The 20,144-nt window shown below is 40.3% G+C and overlaps 1 protein-coding gene across 3 annotated transcripts; it reads left to right on the plus strand.

Annotated features, from left to right (window-relative positions):
* The first annotated feature begins 12,605 nt into the window (after window positions 1-12,605).
* Window positions 12,606-20,123, plus strand: LOC111852686 (cell surface glycoprotein CD200 receptor 1-A-like). Of its 3 annotated transcripts, none has more exons than XM_023828859.2 (7): window positions 12,606-13,154; window positions 13,950-14,024; window positions 14,456-14,782; window positions 14,941-15,204; window positions 15,325-15,448; window positions 15,610-15,661; window positions 16,225-20,123. In XM_023828859.2, the coding sequence occupies exons 1-7, from the start codon at window positions 13,085-13,087 to the stop codon at window positions 16,315-16,317; spliced, it is 1,005 nt and encodes a 334-aa protein (XP_023684627.2). In that variant the 5' UTR covers window positions 12,606-13,084; the 3' UTR covers window positions 16,318-20,123. The 3 variants fall into 3 exon arrangements, with proteins under 3 accessions (XP_023684627.2, XP_023684628.2, XP_023684629.2); XM_023828860.2 differs by having other exon boundaries at window positions 14,456-14,770; XM_023828861.2 differs by lacking the exon at window positions 13,950-14,024.
* Window positions 20,124-20,144: the final 21 nt, after the last annotated feature.

Below are 20,144 nucleotides of genomic sequence, written 5' to 3' on the forward strand. Positions count from 1 at the left end.
TCTAAGGCTTTGGCCTGGATGTTTGGTTGCCTGTATTTCTGCTGGCTGCTCTGGCCTTTACATGTATCTGATGGGCGGTACCACAAATGTTACCCATAGGTACATTCTGAGGAAGAGCAGCTGTATGACCTTCGTCGGGTTATTGGATTTGGGTAGATGCAGGGTTCTGATGGTTGTAGTGGCAGAAAAATGACCAGCAGATGGAGCCAATATTCTTTTAGCAAAGAAGGCGTTCACAGGTAAGAATGCTCACATAGTTTGTCTTCTGCGCAAAAATATCGACACTTTAAAATGTGCTAAAAAATGCATGCAAAGGGAACAAGCAGGGATAAATAAAATGTATAACCAGCCTGATTTACCAGCCAGTTTATTAGTCTGACATGGAAATTGTTCAATTTGGATTAAATGTTCTTTGAATGGGCCTATGGTGTGGCACGGTACAGGTCGGCAGCACATTGTACACCTAATGAAAGTTGAGGTAATTTTTTCCATTTGGGTGTTGCATTGTGCTTCTGCTGACTCATATACAAACCGCTTTCATTCATTCTGGTCTCTAGAAAGCCAGAACATAATTTTCAGTGACATCAAGTAGTATGTGTTCCATTCTATTGATCAATAAAATTACATTTGACATCTCTGTGTGGATTAGTGAAACAAAAACTGCTGCCTGAAATAGTGTTATGTTTTGGTTACCTGAATTCTCCTCCACGTGTGCAATGGAGGAGCTGCAATACATAGCGCATTCCCCCAGATGGCAGCACTCTGTATAAGGATACGATTATGAAGTGTTTTAGCAAATGCTATAACATCTATAGCCAATAAGTATTGCAATAAACCAGTTCAGTAGAGTCTCACTCAGATGCAGTGTCACCAACTTTGGTCAGCTGGCTGGAGTGAGATTTTCAATTCCAGACAAGTCTGCACACACATGCACGTTCATTTACATGTATGTAAGAGCTTAATTACCTTGTAAATAGTCTGTAGGGTTTGCAAAATACCTCACCGCTAGTTTTAGGTTTCTTACGTGAGCGTGAGAAAGTGTGTGTGTCGTGCAAGAGTTAGCAACCCTGCTCAGATGTTCTATTTGATAACTAGGAAGCTAAGCTAATGGCATCACCTATGCTCCAGTTTGCCATAAGAATCAGCAGGAGTACAATGTGACAGAGCTATTTATATGCTTTTTCATGAGAAATGAATTGTGTTCCATAGCTTCTTACTCAGAGCGCTCCCTCAGAACATCGGCAAGGTCCATTCTTAGTTGTGTAGGCTGAACCAAACCCGGGCAAATATGACACAGTCAGCAAATGCATTAAATGGAACTAATGACTGTTCAAGCTTTACAAGTCGCTTGAACCATGTTTCTGAGGTCAGAGAGAACTGCTGGACCTTACTCTTACCAACATGACTTTGACGAAACAACCATTCAACTACTGAATCTATGAGAGCATAACATTTATGAGGGCAGTGTTTTAAAAAAAAAAATATATATATATACAGTATACTGTGTGTATATATATATATATATATATATATATATATATATATATATATATATATATATATATATGTGAGAGGGTAAAATTACCCTTGTTTCAATCCCACGCAGTTTCATAATGACTTTTCAGATTTTCAACTATAACTTAATTACCTGAATGGTTAATTGACCAAATCAGGCCAATAATCCAGCTAAAAACGAATGTTCTCAGAACTTTAGCTACCATTACTTAAAGGTCTTCCCAAAGTTGGCAGAGAATGCCATTCATCCATCATCTACCGCTTTTCCGGGGTCGGGTCGTGAGGGCAGCAGTCTCAGCAGGGAAACCCAGACTTCCCTCTCCCCTGCCACTTCATCCAGCTCCTCCGGGGGAATCCTGAGGCGTTCCCAGACCAGCCGGGAGACATGGTCTCTCCAGCGTGTCCTGGGTTTCCCCAGGGCCTCATCCCAGTGTGACATGCCCAGAACACTTCACCAGGGAGGCGTCCAGGAGACATCCTGACCAGATGCTCGAGCCACCTCATCTGGCCCCTCTCGATGCGGAGGAGCAGCGGCTCTACTCTGAGTCCCTTCCGAATGACCGAGCTTCTCACCCTATCTCTAAGGGAAAGCCCAGCCACCCTGCGGAGGAAACCCATTTTGGCCGCTTGTATTCGCGACCTCGTTCTTTCGGTCATTACCCACACCTAATGACCATAGTCGAGGGTAGAAACGTAGATCGACTGGTAAATTGAGAGCTTTGCCTTTTGGCTCAGTTCCTTCTTCACCATGACAGACCGATGCAGCGCCTGCATCACTGTTGATGCTGCACCGATCCGCCTGCCGATCTCCCGCTCCATCCTTCCCTCACTTGTGAACAAGACCCTGAGATACTTAAACTCCTGCACTTGGGGGAAGGACTTCCTCCCCGACCCGGAGAGAGCACTCCACCCTTTTCCGGCTGAGGACCATGGTCTCAGATTTTCATCCCAGCTGCCTCACACTCGGCTGCAAACTACTCCAGTGAGATCCTAAGGTCACAATCTGATGAGGCCAACAGAACATCATCATCTGCAAAAAGCAGAGACCTAATCCTGAGGTCACCAAACCGGACACCCTCAACGCCCTGGCTGCGCCTAGAAATTCTGTCCATAAAAGTTATGAACAGAATTGGTGGAGTCCAACCCTCACCGGAAACGAGTCCGACTTACTGCCGACAATGCGGACCAAGCTCTGATACCAGTTGTACAGGGACCGAACAGCCCATACTCCCTGAGCACTCCCTACAGGATTCCCCGAGGGACGCGGTCGAATGCCTTCTCCAAGTCCACAAAGCACATGTAGACTGGTTGGCCAAACTCCCACACACCCTCCAAGACCCTGCGGAGAGTATAGAGCTGGTCCACTGCTCCACGGCCAGGACGAAAACCACACTGCTCCTCCTAAATCCGAGGTCCAACTATCTGACGGACCCTCCTCCCCAGCACCCCTGAATAGACCTTACCAGGGAGGCTGAGGAGTGTGATCCCCCTTTAGCTGGAACACACTCTTCGGTCCCCCTTCTCAAAGAGGGGGACCACCACCCCGGTCTGCCGTCCAGAGGCACTGCCCCTGATGTCCACACAATGCTGTCACAGATGCGTGTCAACCAGGACAGCCCTGCAACATCCAGAGCCTTGAGGAACTCCGGGTGGATCTCATCCACCCCCAGGGCCCGGCCACTGGGGAGCTTTTTAACCACGTCAGCAACCTCCGCCCCAGAGATAGGTGAGTCCACCAACAAGTCCCCAGACTCTGCTTCCTCATTGGAAGGCATGTCGGTGGGATTGAGAAGGTCTTCAAAGTATTCCTTCCACCCACCCACAAAGTCCCAAGCTGAGGTCAGCAGCGCCCTATCTCCACCATAAACAGTGTTGATGCTGCATTGTTTTCCCGCCCTGAGCCGCCGGATGGTGGACCAGAATGTCCTCAAAACCATTCTCCATGGCCTTGCCAAACTCCTACCATAGGAGTTTTTGCCTTGGCAACTGCCGAGGCTACGTTCCGCTTGGCCCGGCAGTACTCATCAGCTGCCTCCGGAGTCCCGATAGGACTCCTTCTTCAGCTTGACGGCATCCCTCACCACCGGTGTCCACCAGTGGGTTCGGGGATTGCCGTTCCGACAGGCACGACCACCTTACGGCCACAACTCTGGTCAGCCACCTCCACAATGGAGGTGCGGAACATGGCCCATTCGGACTTAACGTCCCCCCACCTCCCCCGGGACATGGACGAAGATCTGCCGGAGGTAGGAGTTGAAGCTCCTTCTGACAGGGGATTCCGCCAGACGTTCCCAGCAGATGCCTAGCAGCAGGGGGGGAGGGGTGACCCATCTTTTGGCAAGGGAAAACGTGTATCCATGTTATTTCTCATCATAAGAGGTCTGATGAGCCGCACTTTGTCTGGTTCTGCACTTTGCCTGGTGACTCTACCAGGGGCATAAAGCCCCGGGCAACTAAGCTGCTGGGATCATTGGAACACGCAAACCCCTCCACCACGATAAGGTGTCTGAGAATGTTCTTACTGTAATGTTAGTGGAACCTTATTTCTGTGTTTTGCATTTTAACAAAAGTTAACATTATTACCTGAACAACCTTTTTAATACAATATAATACAACACATTTATTTTTTTATATAGCGCCTTTCACAACAAAGTTTTCCCAGAGTGCTTTACAGGGTTGTGTTGTGATACATAAAACATGATTAGAGAGAGACACATAAACGGACAAGCATAGCAGATAACATATTAAATGTTGAAGAATATTGTTTTATAATAAAACTATTATTTTATATAAGTGCAATATGTGTACACTGCAAATGCACCAGCCAGCTTTGGAAATATAAGCATGGCATTTATTTAACGTCGTGCCATTTATTTGTGTCTGCATTATTATTCATAGTTATAGTAGTGGGATATTATTCTGGGAACGTCAGGAAAGCCTGACACTTTAAACTGTTCCATACCTTAATCGTAACATTCCTAGAATGAAAAATTGCTAGCTGGGAAGGCCATGTTAAACAGCAAAAGTGTGTAGCCTGCTCTAGTTTCTGCTCTGTTTCGAGACAAAGGTGAAGCTTTTGAATACATGTGTGACAACAACATCAAACAGGAAGCTCCGTTCACCACCATAATTAAACAAGTTCTTTGTTCCCACTGAAGACCACAATACTTTTCGGACTGAGCCCTGTTCTTAACTAAAAGAACAGCGTAACAAACGGCAAGGTCATTAAAATTGATGAGAAACAAGCAGCCCTGTGCTGTTTCTGCAAGAGTCTTGTGCACACACTCGATACCGGTAGTAGCAGATGCCTTATCCAAGCAGGGTTCATGGGATGCCCTTTCAGAGATGATCATATTCCAGTGCTCATGTTTCTGTGGTTATCTCTGTTTTTCTTTCGCTTTCGTGAGAGATGCTGCCATCGTGCACCCGTGTTCTTCGCTATACTTTTTAGACAGATAAACATTTAGCAGCTAATCGATCACACTAGTCTGTATTTCAACAACGTAAGTCTTAACTCATGCTTCAGTAATGTTTCTCATGAGTATAATGACACTAATAATTACAATTATACCATTGATAATACAATACAATCGCTAATAAAATGAATGCTATGTTATCTGTCACATTGTAAGTCTGATCTCACTGGTAGCAGCCATGCTACGAATTACCCTGAAAGACGTAATGCAGCTCAAACAAAAACAGGGCTACCTCACAGTGTAACAGAAGTCCACTAGAAGTTTTGTCATCAGCTAATCAAAACAAAGATTGATATGCTTGTCTTTATCTGGCACCAGAAAGGGTACTAGTTTAGACACTAGACCTGAAACGTGACAGCCAAGGCAGGAAGAAAGTTTTTCTTATAGCACCACAGAAGGGTGACATGTTTAGGGAAATGAGGTCACATGCTGCTGGAATCTTTTGGGCAAACAGTCTGGTTGGAGTGCACCCGTGACCGATAAATAGATGGAAACTGCTGTATGAGTAACTAACTTGTAATGCGGGGGGTTGAAATTTGCTCCGCCCTGCCGGGTGTCACTTCTCAGAAGAGGCACTTAGGGTGCCCACATGAAACTCCCTCCTTCGGTTGATATTTAGGCACTTTCAGAAGCATCATGGGACGTGTAGCCCACATGGCGGCCCTCAGCTCAGCTCAGACGCCCCCCTACGTCTTCCCTCCCTTTCCCACGCAACGAGCAGCCGACGCTGTTACCACAACTGTAAGATGTTAGGGGGGGCTTCCCCTAATCACACCACACTGCACCTAGAACGTGATAACTTTGCTGCAGAAGTTTACTGTATCATGAGCTACTGACTGACCACTATAATACAAGGACGCATCAATAAAGTTTCCATCCATCTATCAGCAATATTCAAACAATGTACAACTGTGGTAGTTCTACAGTCCCATAATGCTCTGAAATTCTGTTTCAGAGATTGCTGACTAAAGCATGGATTCTTAGCTAGCAGGGATTCTTAGGTGGTTTCCCAGTGTCTTGGTAGTTCTTTTGAGCTTATCTTCCAGCTTTTGATCATGGACAATGGCAAACTGTTCATCTCATTGTAACACCATATCTCATGTTTTACATTAGGACACCTTCAATGCCAGTTTTTCTCAGTACAAGTGCAAAATATAGAAAAAAACATGGCATGAAATACTGAAATGTTTATTTCCCATAAGGTAATACCTATTTGAACACGCTTTTGAAAAGCTTATTATACATTTTCACCAAGATGGACAGAAATACACTCAACGGGGCAACTCAGAGGCAACGATTAGCCTGGTTATGTTTGGACTGCGGGAATAAACCCAAGCGTCAGCGGGAGGATATGCAAACCCAACACCTACAGAGCAGAGTGGGGATTTAAGTCCCCAACGCTGGAGCGGTGACACAATGCTGCCACTGAGACAGTCATATTTTGCACTGATTTATACCCTGTAGGCAATTCAGTGAAGGTGGTGTTTTAATGGAACACAGAGTGAGGTAATTTGTCATCAAGTCTAATCATTTACATTAAAGAACTTAATGCATAAGGCCTAAGGTGAGTTATTAGACCCTACAGACACCTACTTAACAAGAACTCCATTCTTTTAGGTATACAGTCACTTCACACAGAAAAATCTCACAAACATCAACATTTTCCTTCAGCACATTTATGGTAAGACCACTTCATCACAACAACCTGCTTGTTTGTGGGGGCTGAAAAACATGTGAGCTCATGGCCTGTACAGTATTATACAGACGGGGCTGTAAGAGAAGCAAACCAGCACTTCTACAGTGAACAGTAGCATCGCAGCTTTGCTTGATCTGACGTACATTCGGAAACCACAGACCCCTATCGTCTATATGGTAAGTCTACTCTCTCGTGACCAAATGATATTCAGGTCAGATTAAAACTACAGTTTGCAGTGCTTGAGTCAACAGTCCTGTGGCTTTTGAATATTAGACCTCTAGATTTACAAAACAGTTGAAGGATGGATGGATGGATAGATGGGTGGGTCCGTTTACAAAATGAGCAAAAAAGAGATACATACTAAGAAATAAATCCTATGAAATCCTATGGTAGCATGGTTAGAACATTAGGTTACCGTTTTAAAACCTACAAGTGTTGGAGGAAACATCCCCCAAACTGCTATTTTTTCATCTTCCTCAAATATGGATGGCCAGCTCATGGTCACACATACCCTGCTTTGCCAGCATTTTGTTTACTTCATCTATATTTAGACCTCTGTTGTGCCATGATGGCATGAGTGCATTGCATGCAGATGATGCAGAATTGCTGCAACACTTTCTGAAGTGGCACTGCCATGCTTAAAAACAGGCTTGGTAAAACTCAGCCTCCGCTAACTAATAATAAAGAATGCAATAGCTGTCTGGTTGTATTACCTGACCATGTAACTTTAAAAAGCTCATATTTCCAATAAAAATGTGACAATTAATAGTTTAACAGTATATTACTCTTAATCAATTGCTTGCATTCTGGGTCCCCCAGTTTGTTTAACTGGTATTTGCAGCTGGAGTGAAATGATAAGGAAAATACTGAGTTACGGGTAGCTGAACCACATCCCTTGATGATGCCTAGCAGCAGTAAACCACAGAAGCATTTTTGTTGGTGTTTTTCCGCAAACCCCCACAGTAACAACTGAAAAGATAACTACACACCCACAATGTATCAGATAGGAGGCATACTAGCATTTGGTTCACTGTTAATGTCTGATACAATATTCAGAATAGAAATATATATTATATATTGTATTGCCTAAGACTTACAACTTGCATCCAACCAATTATTGCTAGAATGTGCCAATCCCTGGACCAGGAGCATGTCCAGAATTGGAAATAAAAGGGTCATATATTGTACTGTATGGCAATTCAACCTTTCATACTAAACAAGGCAAAGAAAAGTAATATGGAGTGAAATGCGTACACATTTTTTTGGGCGGTATTTACATTTTGTGACAGATTGTATAGCAGTAATCCACTGCAAGGACATGATGGGTGGGATAATCACCACAGTTAACACATGTGAATGATAACCCAAATGCAGCCTCGTTCCTGCATTTCATCACCTGCCAGCGGACATTTTTTAAACGCTGTTTGTGGTTTAACTGATTGTCATGTGTTTGACAATGATCAGAAATGAGGCTGACACACTTCCTGAAATAAATTGCTGACAAGATGCTTAATTCAAGCGTTAACTTGCATTATAGCACCCCCGTTAGCAGAAATGAATTCCATAAAGCTGCTAACCGCTATCACCTTACATGATGGTGCATGACAATGCATCTCACTGCCAACTGTTCAAGCCAAAGTAAAGCAATGCATACCTGTGTTTACTGCAAAATACTGTGTAGTTCATGTTGTGCTTAATGGCAGCATTCTTAAATTCCGAATATATGATTGTTTTGTATTGTTTCATATTATGTGTCTTGAATATTTTCTGTATTATATATTACCGAGGAATACTGCTAAAAAATAGAGTATACTGCTTGTAAAAAGATCAGACTAATTCATCATTATTTATTAAGGAAGTAAATCTGCAAACAAACTTTTAATACTATATAATGCATATATGTAGTTAATTTCTAACAATTATCGAATTTGTACCGGGGTCAATTTAGGATTTGATCCTTGGGGACTCAGCCCCTAGTAGGATGGGGACTTTACATGTGAAAAAATATGGGATTCCACTCCTGGGTCCACAACGATAAAAAAAAAAACGAAAAAAAATTATAAATGTACGTGAAAATATGGAGAAAATTTGTTAAATGTAAAAAGAATTAACTGAATGAATTGATCCTTTATTTGTCCTACATAAAGTATGAGTTCAGGTACATTGGAATACTCTTTTTGGCATTTCCCATCATGCTTTGAGACACACACACACATAAACAAACAGTTGAGAGCGTGGCCTGGGGTTCGAACACAGGGTCAGCCATTACTCCGGGGCCCATGGAGCATATTCGTTTTCTAAATGTATTTTCAGGGAGCCGGATACAAAAATTAGTGCGGCTGATTCTCCCTTAAGTAAGATCTGGAATTGCCTGTTTTGCACCATGATTTACTGTAGGAACTATTAATGTGAATTATCCATCCATTCATCTTCCATAATTACTTCTTCAGTGCAGAGTCATAGTGAGCCTGGAACCCAGAAAGTGAGGTGCACAAGGCAAGTGAACATCATTGAGAATCGCTGCCTTACTGCACATGGCTGATGATTTGTTAATTAGAAATGCCATTAACTTCGGCGCAAGGTAGATCATAGTTTGCTAGCAAGCAAATTGTGCATGAATACTGTTTTTTAACGTTAGATGAAACTCAAACTGGATTTAAGCACCAGGTGGACAAGCCCTCTTATCACATCCCCGCCACCCTATCATGGGCAAACTACAGTCCTTTGTATCATACCATTTACGAGAAAATCCTCCTGCAGCTGAAACTTTATAACTCGACCCTGAAAGCACTCTCAGTTTTGTCCTTCACTTCATGTATTATTGATTTCGGTTTCAAGAAAAGAGGCCCAAGCCATTGTTTAAAATGCAGGATATAGCACACAATCAAGTGATATAAAAACAAAGAACAATACTGAGGGACCAATTCAAGTAAATCCTAGTGTGAATGTAGCTCAACAAATAGCATGTTGAATGGTTATAAAGGGTTTCTGATTCAAATCCCAGAAATGCATGTTGTAACCTTCTCTCTGTTACAATTCACTTTGAAAAAAAGTTGTCAAATATAATGTAGTGTGGCATATTTTACGCATATATAGTGTATGTCTGTAGAAATATTTATTACATATATAAATACAGACGCTCCCCGGGTTACGATGAGCCGTTTTACGATATTTCAACTTTACGATGGGTGCTTTCAACGGTTTACATTAATGGTGAGTACTGACACAATCATTCTGTTTTTCACTTTCAGTACATTAGTCAATGAATTACATGAGATATTCGACTAATGTAAGTCTTTGTAAGCATGTAAACATGTTTAAAGTATGTTAGGCTAGGCTAGGCTAGGCTATGATGTTTGTTAGGTTAAGTGTAGTGTATTAAAATGCGTTTTTGCCTTACGATATTTTCACTTTATGATAGCTTTATCGGAATGTAACCCTATAGTAACCTGAGGAGCAATATACAGCAGTCATACACATATACCAAGTTCAGAGACTAGAGAGTAGGGGTTTTGCAAGGCTGTGAGATGGCCACGCTTAGGTAAGCTAATAAAATATACAGATGCAGCATTTTTGCAAAACTATGCAGGAAGCTGGTTCATTTTAAAAGTGTCAGTAACATGTATGTAGGCGACAGTGCATGCACTTCACAATCCCTGACAGATAGCTGATAGCAGACAGCAATACAATTACATTTCATTTATTTAGCAAAGGTTTTTATTCAGAGTGACGTAGATTTTGTTTTTGAGAAAGCAGGGTGAGCAAGTCCTTGGAGAAATTGGGGTTTAAGGGTCTTGCTGAACCTGAGCTTGGCCAAAAAACACAATGCATGCCTAGTTCCTTGCTATACATTTACAAATGGACAAGCCGGTTTATAACAAGGTACAGGATTATTATATCTATAGCAGAAGGCTAAGTAGTAGAATACTTAATGGTGATTAACGTTAATGTTTTTAGCTATGAAGAGACACATAATGGTAAAATATCATCACCATTAGTGTACAGTAGCTACAAATTCTGGGTCCCCTGTTAAAATGTCACCTTAAGCCCCCCCGCGAGGGTTGGCACCTTCGACTTTCCATTTGAAGGAGTACCAAAGTATATAGACAGAATTTGTCACATGATAGATTTTAGGATTTGGAGATCCTACTGTATAAAGTACTAGGCCCTCTGAATATGTAAGTGAATCCATGCCTCATCGACACCCATGAAGTACTGCAGTGTTTATAGCATAGGTTCATAATGGGGAAATATTATTTTTCTGCAAGAGAAACTGAGAAATTGGGTATTGAATACAGACAGCAGTCCATCTTGTATGTAACCCAGCATGGAGCCATAGGAATTTAATTTTCTAAAGAATTTAGAGATCAGTGGTCATTGTTGACATACCACAGCACACAACAACGAAATGTGTCCTCTGCATTTAACCCATATGTGACATTGTGACATAGCAGGGGGCAGCTAATTCAGCACCTGGGGAGCAGTGTTTGGGGACAGTACCTTGCTCAGAGTACCTCAATGGTGTCTTGCTGGTTGGGGATTCAAACCTGCAATCTTTCAATTACAAGTGCACGTCCATAACCATTAAGCCACTACTGCCCACCTTTTTGAGGTGGAAGACCCAACATGACCCTGAACAGGATAAAGGGCTACAGGGTTATTGATAATGATGATTGATGGATGGATGGATGGATGGATGGATGAAAGACTGACAGGTTTACAACTTCAACAAGAACTAGCTGAACTTGGAATGAGTATGTTTAGTGCTGCATAATTCATAGGCTTCATGGTTAAAAATACTTAAATATAAAAACATTATTAATTTTCAGTTTATTTTATATTTTAAAGGTAGATGAAGGTTTCTAATAGATTAAGTAGATTACAATAGATCAGTTGTTGAAGGGTAAAGTGTCGAGAGGCCCCAGGGTCGGATAAAAGACAACAAAAGACGTCCAAAAAATTTGTGGTTGGTGATTTATTTTTACACCATCTTAAGCTCTGACTTCTCCCATTAAGCACACAAGAAACAAAAAGAAAAATAAAGGAAAAAACAAAAAAAACCTCAAAAGAGAACTGATATAAATAACCATCAAGCAAAAGGAAGCACATGCAACAATCAGACTTAACTGTGGCCTCAAGTCCTCACACATCTGAGGATCTCCAACTCCTAGAGTGCACAGCTACTGTAAATGGGCCAAAAAAACCGAACCCCTACCATCATCTTATAAACCCTTGCCCCCACCCCTTTAATTGGAAACTACCATTCCCCACTGGCTACAGGGGTAACATCCTACCAAAAGGGACAAAAGGAAAATAAGATGAGGCTACAGAAATAAACACATAGTCTCTTGCCCATGTCAACCATCCAAACAAACACCCAACAACCCCATTTACTCTTAACGAGCATTTACCCTTATTAATCCCCCCCAGGATAGCATTCCTACCTTTGTATGCACCCCCACCTCCCTGTAGCCATCCTGGAACAGAGGCACCCTTTCCTATCAACCAAGACACTACAACAGAGGTAAGAACTAACAATTCACAAAAAAAGGACATTAAATATAAATAAAAGGCTTGGCATATTTTCCACTACATGTGTACGCCCATCCGCTTCCACACTCGCCGATCCTGCAAACAAAATTACCTGGGAGAAAAATGCAAAAACAATAATTCACCGTTGGGTAAGATGATATGTTACTGTCCCCTTAAGACAGAGAGGACGCTTCAATACACTGCGGCCTCACATCAGTTAAATCTGTTTTTAATTTATCAATAGCAAAACACACAAAAAATACATACACTTCCATCCATCCTTATGGGCACCACAGTGAGTAGCATACCATTCAAATTGTCCTGGTGTCCGAACAGTATCAGACTACTGTTTAGGTAGGTATACATTCAAAACACAAAAACTATTAGATACAAATTGACAGTTTTTTAATGTATCGCTTAATTGATAAACTTCGTATCCATGTTTTGATTGAAAAGTAGCACCGATATGTCAATGCTGTGATATGCCAGAAGAATCTGAAAGCTAAGTGGAGATTTCCATATTGTTTCTATGGGCAATCATAAGCTTGGCTTTCAATTTAATTACAGAAAAATCACACAAAAGAGCAGAAAGGCGGAAGCTGTGGATTCTGTAGTAACACTTTAGCATGAATTAGTCAGTCAGTTTACGATATCTCTCCCGAAAGGCCTCAAATCAAATACGTGGTGACGCCTGCGAGGCCCCGAACTTTCCAGTGCAGATAAACAGCAGACATGTGACCAGGGGAGCAGTGTGCAGGCGTCAGGAAGTTAGGGTTTCTGCTCGAGCCGTTTCAGAAACAACGACAGTTTGTCACCAGGTCTCTCAGAGGATGTGACTGAAGAGCCACGGAGAACCTAATGAGAGATGGAGAACCTGAAAATCTGGAAGTCTGTCTTACTTCTGAACCTTTACGTCTTTGGCACTCTGGCAAAAGGTATGTTACCATACTGAGCTGAAATTCTTAAGACTTATTGTCATGTGACAGGAAGGTTTACAAAATTGCTTCGTACAATATTTTTGAGGTGAAATTTTCAATTCAATTCATTTCAAATTTTCCCTTCAAGTTGAGCAGCACATGTTTAAGTCTGATTTCCAGTGTATGAGAGTGAGAAACAATAAAAGGTAATTTTCATAATTTCAACAACCATACCCATGAAATCATTTAAACACGACCAAAAGCATTTAGAAGACCTTAAATGAGTTATTCGATGCAATGTCCAAAGAAAGTGGATAGATGGTGCAGATTCACTATAATAAGAAATATTTCATGGGGGTATATATGCAAAAAAGAGTTTAGCCTGGTTATTTTGGTAGCCTGGCTAGTTTGTTTTGTAGAAGTTGTATTTTAAAAAGCAAAATGACATTTGTATGCCTGAAATATCACACCTGAAAAATAATGCATGTAGTTGCATAGTTGTTGTTATTTGTTGTGATTGTGATAATATGAATGTTTGATACATCTCTGATAACATTTCACAATTCATACAGAAGTAACGCTAAGCGACAGAACGCTACCGCTGCAAAATGAACCTTGATTTTACCTACTAACAGAATGTATAACCTAACTTAACCTAACTAACATAAACAATGAGAATGAGTCTCTGAAATTAAGAAAAGCTTTGATGTAAGCTGGTAGATGAGATTCTACCAAATGATGAAAGCTGTATGTTGTCCTACTAACATGATGTTATACTTTCCCACTAACAAAGTATGTAATTCCTCCTCTCAGGAAATAGCTCTAAAGTCAAGCAGGATACTAACCTCACTGCATATGCACAAAATACAATTTCCACAACAACAGATGGTAACTAATGTTTTTATTATAACATCAACGTTTCTTGTGCTTCCCGAGTCTCAGTGTTATTCTTAGATTTCAGCTCCATTTGCAGAAGGAATATGAGGAAGTGGTCCACATATCTGCCATTTCCATACAGTATTAATAGGATAAAGCTTGTTGTTCTTGTGTCTACTTGAGTGTCCTGCAGAGATAAGACAAAACTTCTGGCAGACATGAGCTTTTGTGGCATTATTGCTAAGAAATGGGAAGTGTAGTGTTTTCATCTTAATTTACACATTCAGGGTCAACATGGTGGAATAAGTCCATTGAAATATGTTAACTGTATATTTTTATGTATTATTTTACTATTTGATTGCATATTACATTAAACATTACAGTATGTCAAAGCTATAGTATCTTAATCATGTATCTTTGCTACTTTTGCTGTTATCACCCAGCATTTACAGAATACAGAAGTGAGTACTTTGACTTGAATAGCAGCGTTACTCTGAACTGCTCCAATAAGACATGGGCTTCGATTCTCTTCATTACCTGGACGATAGACATTGACGGAAAGCAGTGTCAAATGGCGCATAGTGATAACGATTCTAAACATGATACATGTAACGATGGAAAGATCCTGCGCAACAACACAAACGGAGAAACATACCTGTACATTCCTCGCTTTACAAAACGAGATGAAGGACGGTATCAGTGTGAGACAGTGTACCACGGTGGATCCAGTAAAGTAGTAATAAATGTATCTGCCAAAGGTAAGAAAAAATGTAAGTACATTTATCAAAATAATCTTATCTATGGGGTAGTAATACCTGTTTTTTAAAATCAATTTGATTAATTAAAACAACAGTTCCTTAGTTGTACAGAATATCAAATGTTATATTTGAATATATGTTCATAATTGTGATAATGAGTATCTCTGCAGTCCCTCAACAGATTTCCACCCGACTGGACCCTGACCACAGAGAAGCTGTGTGTTCAGCCACAGGGGTTAAATCAGACGTCTCCATCTCATGGAGAACTTCATGGAACGCCACTGTAACCAGCAGCTCTGTACACAACCCAGATGGCTCCTACACCATGGAGATCCGGCTCAAACTGCCCGACCATGTGCATGGTACCACGCTGCAGTGCATAGTGACACACCCCAGCTGGACAGAGAATTATACTCAGACACTTCAGCTCCCCGGTATGTGTTACATTTATGTAAATGTGGACTTAGTTACTAACATGATATTAAGTTTCATTAGAAACATGCATGACTGTTTTTGTGTTGACCTGGCAGATTTACAATGATTTTCTTTTCCAGACCCATTAAGAGACAGAACCTTTGAATCATGGCATTGGATAATTATCTCTCTGGCTCTGGTCTGCTTTTTAATGGGTATACTTTTTGGACTTTATATCTTAAGGAAACATCTCAGCAAGATAAGGTATGTAAGCCTATGAAGGCTATGAAGCCTATGAATTACACTTGATTTAATTTAGGAAAAACCATAAAGGATTTTTTTTTCAGTTTTTTTCCCTGTACAGATTATATTTGAAACAAAAAGATGTCATTAATATTACTATACGCTGATCTTTTACCCTCCAGAAATTGTTGCAAGTTCAGCCTGTCAGCTCCACCCCCACAGACGACAGTGAAGGTGTGTATAATCCTGGCAATAACTGTGAGAAGCGTTAGTAAGCTTGAAACTATATACCCAGGAAGCCACACAAGAATTTTTATATGCTCTGGAACAGCAGTCATTATCTGAAACTGTATTATTTTTCTCCAGATCTATTCCATCTCCACCATTTTTTGTATTATAAATAAAAGTGGCATATTTTTTTAATTAGTCAAGCTTAGTTTAATGTCTTGAGAGAAGGTTGCAAAGGAAAGTCTATAGTGAAATATTTCATATGTATGTATGCATTTTGTGACTTTTCCTTAGTTATATATCCTACTATGATATATATTTCCTTAATTAAAATATCCTACTATATTAAAGTATAATAATTTACTGTATTGAAGGATTATATATTTTAAAGCAATTTATGCTCATGACATTAGCTACAAAGGATTTACACAAAGGCTTACTGTCTGTCTGTTTGTCCATCCATCCATCCATCCATCCATCTTCTCATTGCTAATGCAGTCATGGGGCATTTTTAAAGAATTAGTTCACATGCCTGGATTGTTGAAATGGATTTGTGTTGCTTCGTCCAGCCACAGGACGCGGAGGAGGTAGAGCCCTACGCCAGCTACGTACAGCGCATCAACTCCATTTACAACTCCTCCGCTGATCTCTTTAACGTCTAGAACTGAGACTCTGTTCAGCATCAACAAGCATGTCCACGGCAGAGGAAGAAAGGCTTCTTCCTGGACAAGCATTTCGAGACACCAGGATCTACAGCGAGGAGTTGTCTGTAGTTCAGGTCCCTCCCACCTACTGCGATGATGCCTGCCGTTCATGACAAGGACGAAGGGGATCTGCTGAAATCGAGGAAAGGGCCTCAACAAGTGGAGAGATGGAGGGACAGAATCTGGCTAAAGTTCAGAATTTTGCATACTTGAGACAGAACAGCAATGAGAATGAATAATGGGAAGCTGGACGTGCAGCTAAGATGGACCCTGCCTCTCACAGTATTACTTGGAGGAACATTGTTTGCCCTCAAGTTGGAGGAACCACAATAAAACAATGAAGACATTTCATGTAGCATAATGTACAGGTTCAAGTAGAAGGAGTCAACTGTAGGAACTGCTGTTTTTCTTGCAGTCAGTGCAGAAAAGTGATAAAATTATGGGATACTAGTAGATCAGTTACTTCTAGAAACCAGAGCCCGTATTCACAAAGCATCTTACGGCTAAAAGTCCTAACTTGCGGATTTAGGAGAAACTCCTAAAAATAATGGACGTGTCAGTCCTAAATGTTGGACTCCTAATTTTTTTGACTAAGAGCAATTCACAAAGCCCCTTAGCGCTAAAAGTAGCACCTAAGTCCTGGCAAACTAAAAAGTAGTCGAGAGGACTCCTAAGTCACTAAGACCAGCTCACAAACATTCACAATATGGCTGCTGTCAATCCACGTCGCAATGTCTTAGAGACTTTAAACGAATGCTGAATTACTTAAAGGATACCGCCTCAGTCAGGAGGGAATAATGATTGTCGTGGATCTTGTGAGGGACGCAAAATCCAACAAACCGAAATATCCCGATCATATACAACGGAACCATGATCACTATAACCGATTTTTTCCTTTATGTCTTAGGCAGATTACCATCTAATTGAAATGTATATATTTATTACACGAATATAAGGTAATAAAATGAAGAGCATCGCTATGTAGGCCTACTGAATTTTGAGTCATTCAAAATACAGCTGTTTCAAATGCTTTTCAAATTACTGAACTGTATAATTCGCTATAATAGAGTACTGTACCTAAAGTACGTGTAGTGTCACTGCTCCATCTTGTTGGCTCGGTTTTGGCAGTTTATCATAAACTTTGATGAGTCTATATTCGTGATTGAGAGAGAAAATGCCTTACTTCTTCCCGTCCTATTTCCTGAACACGCAGCATTAGCCTGTTAGCCTATAGCTAAACAGACGCAGATGGGTTACCGCAAGGCAAAGTAGGGCGATCAAAGTAAAGTAAGAAAAATGTAGTCTTATTTTTTCCATATGTTGTCATGCTTAAAAAGACCAAAAAGTACTATAAGCGATTACTACCGAATTATTTAAACGGTATTTGTACAAGAATTATTCTGTCCCAAGCTTTTTGATCAATATAAGCGGTTGATCACTATAAGTAGTTTCATTCTATGTTTGTGTTTATGGGATGTCACGCGTACATTTTCACCAGCACATACCGGCCTCTCATCAACCAATCCCCGTGGTTATTGCACGTTAGCCTGTTAGCCTATAAACAGACGCAGATGGGTTACCGCAAGGCAAAGTAGGGCGATCAAAGTAAAGTAAGAAAAATGTAGTCTTATTTTTTCCATATGTTGTCATGCTTAAAAAGACCAAAAAGTACTATAAGCGATTACTACCGAATTATTTAAACGGTATTTGTACAGGAATTATTCTGTCCCAAGCTTTTTGATCAATATAAGCGGTTGATCACTATAAGTAGTTTCATTCTATGTTTGTGTTTATGGGATGTCACGCGTACATTTTCACCAGCACATACCGGCCTCTCATCAACCAATCCCCGTGGTTATTGCAGGCAAAAAGTTGCTTTCGACCACTTTGTGAATCAGTTTTAGGAAAAAACTCTTAGTTAAAAACTACGTTAGTGCGATTTAGGAGTACCCTTAGTGATAAGGTAAAATACTTTCTGAATACGGGTCCAGACTGATGTGTGAAGAAGTGCATAAATTGCTGTAAAGTGCATATATTTGGTGGATAGATAAAATATCACAATCAAACTCTGTTTCTGTTGAAGCATCGCTTGAAACTGTAACGTTTATAGAAAGTGTACAATTGCATTTTTTTTTCTGCACATTATTTACTTACATCTATATAATGTCAGATTCGTATGTGAATGCACTCTGTATAGTCACTAAAATAATGCTACTTGTGTTTAATGTATAGTTCAAAATGTCTATATTTAATGAAAATATATTTAAATACAATTATTGGCTTTGATTTGAATTAGCACCTATTACATTTAATTTGACCATAATGAAAAAAGTACATTGATCTTTAAGAAAGATTGTTGTGTAATATGGCACCTTGGTAGCTCAGTAGATAGTGCTGTAACCTCTCTCCCCACCCCATGCCACCGCCCCCCCCTGTGTGTGCACAGGGGCATAGGATGTGGGGGGCGGTGGCATGTACCCGCAATATTTAATTTGGCTTCATTCCTCCCTCCCAAAATATTGACCTTTGCATTTAAATGATTAGGTAACACTTTATTTGACGGGCACAAATACTTAGTAATAACTCAGTTACTACTGAATTACAAATTATGAACAAAATATAGTTGCTTCTTGAAAATAATGACATTGTGACAATAATGATATTAATGATAATCTACACGAGATCAGTGTTATTCAAGACTTGTTCCTTCGGTAGTTCCTTCAGTAGTTCACAAAGGTTTACAAAATTAGATATAGTATCAAATATAGTAAGTGCTTGAGATAAAATATGTGTCACAATCCATTAATCATGAATTAACATGAGACTTTTTTTTTTTTGCTTAATTAATAGGCCTACATGCTGTAAGTAGTAGTATACTGTATTTTGTGTGGAGCTTGCAAGGTCTGCATCAGAGTCCTGCACGCGGATGACCCACAAGTTTTGATTTAATAGGCGAGAAAACTATAGGCTATATGTGCGTAATAATGGCAATGCGTGTTTTCGACATATTTTTGAAAATGTTATCAACTTAAAATGTATGAAAATTTTTATTTACAGAAGCACGGCCTATGTTAAAATTGATAATAAACTTTTTTATTATTATTATATAGGCTTCACCGGGGGTTCAGGTCTCGAAATCAATTAATTTGAAGCGGGTCGGGCGGACTACGTAGTTTAATTAGCGCTGCTGTCGGATAACGATACAGATGCGGTTTTAAGCACTGCAGGTACGGCCAGGTGCAGGTTGACAAACCAGGACCCGTGCAGGATTCTGCCTTGCATCGGTTTGTGAGAATTTTTCAAGGTTTTATCCCACAGTGCAAAAACATGTGATTAGGTGATTAAATTGCCCAGAGTGAGTTTGTGCTCGTGCCCTGTTCGAAACGTTCCTGTGATCTTACTGGAATAGACTCACCGAGACACGACAGCAATCAAGGAAGATGGATGGATTTTTGTATAACATTGCTCCCCTAGCCCTGAATGAAGATTGTGACTGTAATTTAGAACAACACATTCTGTATAATATATTTAATAAGTTTTGATGGCGAAAGGGTTTGGTTTTTGATCATTTTTTGAAATCTCTGGGGTAGCAAATGATGTGAGAGCCTTGAGTCAACTTTAGAGTGGATCTGATTAAATTGTGATAATTCAGAAATAAAAACGAAGGCGCATAGAGGTTAATATTATGAATGACTAAAAACAAATCATTTGCTGTCTTTTAAAGTTTAAATGTTTATAGGCCAATAAACGTTTATACTACTAAATACTGTATCATACAACAAGAA

Source organism: Paramormyrops kingsleyae, chromosome 16, assembly GCF_048594095.1.
Source record: "Paramormyrops kingsleyae isolate MSU_618 chromosome 16, PKINGS_0.4, whole genome shotgun sequence".
NCBI lineage: Eukaryota > Metazoa > Chordata > Actinopteri > Osteoglossiformes > Mormyridae > Paramormyrops > Paramormyrops kingsleyae.

Bases quoted from the DNA above. Each gene is read 5' to 3' on its own strand.
- LOC111852686 (XM_023828859.2), top strand. From the start codon at position 13,085: ATGGAGAACCTGAAAATCTGGAAGTCTGTCTTACTTCTGAACCTTTAC. The intron at 13,155-13,949 runs GTATGTTACCAT...TCCTCCTCTCAG, and splicing joins CTTTGGCACTCTGGCAAAAG to GAAATAGCTCTAAAGTCAAG. The intron at 15,449-15,609 runs GTATGTAAGCCT...TTTACCCTCCAG, and splicing joins AAACATCTCAGCAAGATAAG to AAATTGTTGCAAGTTCAGCC.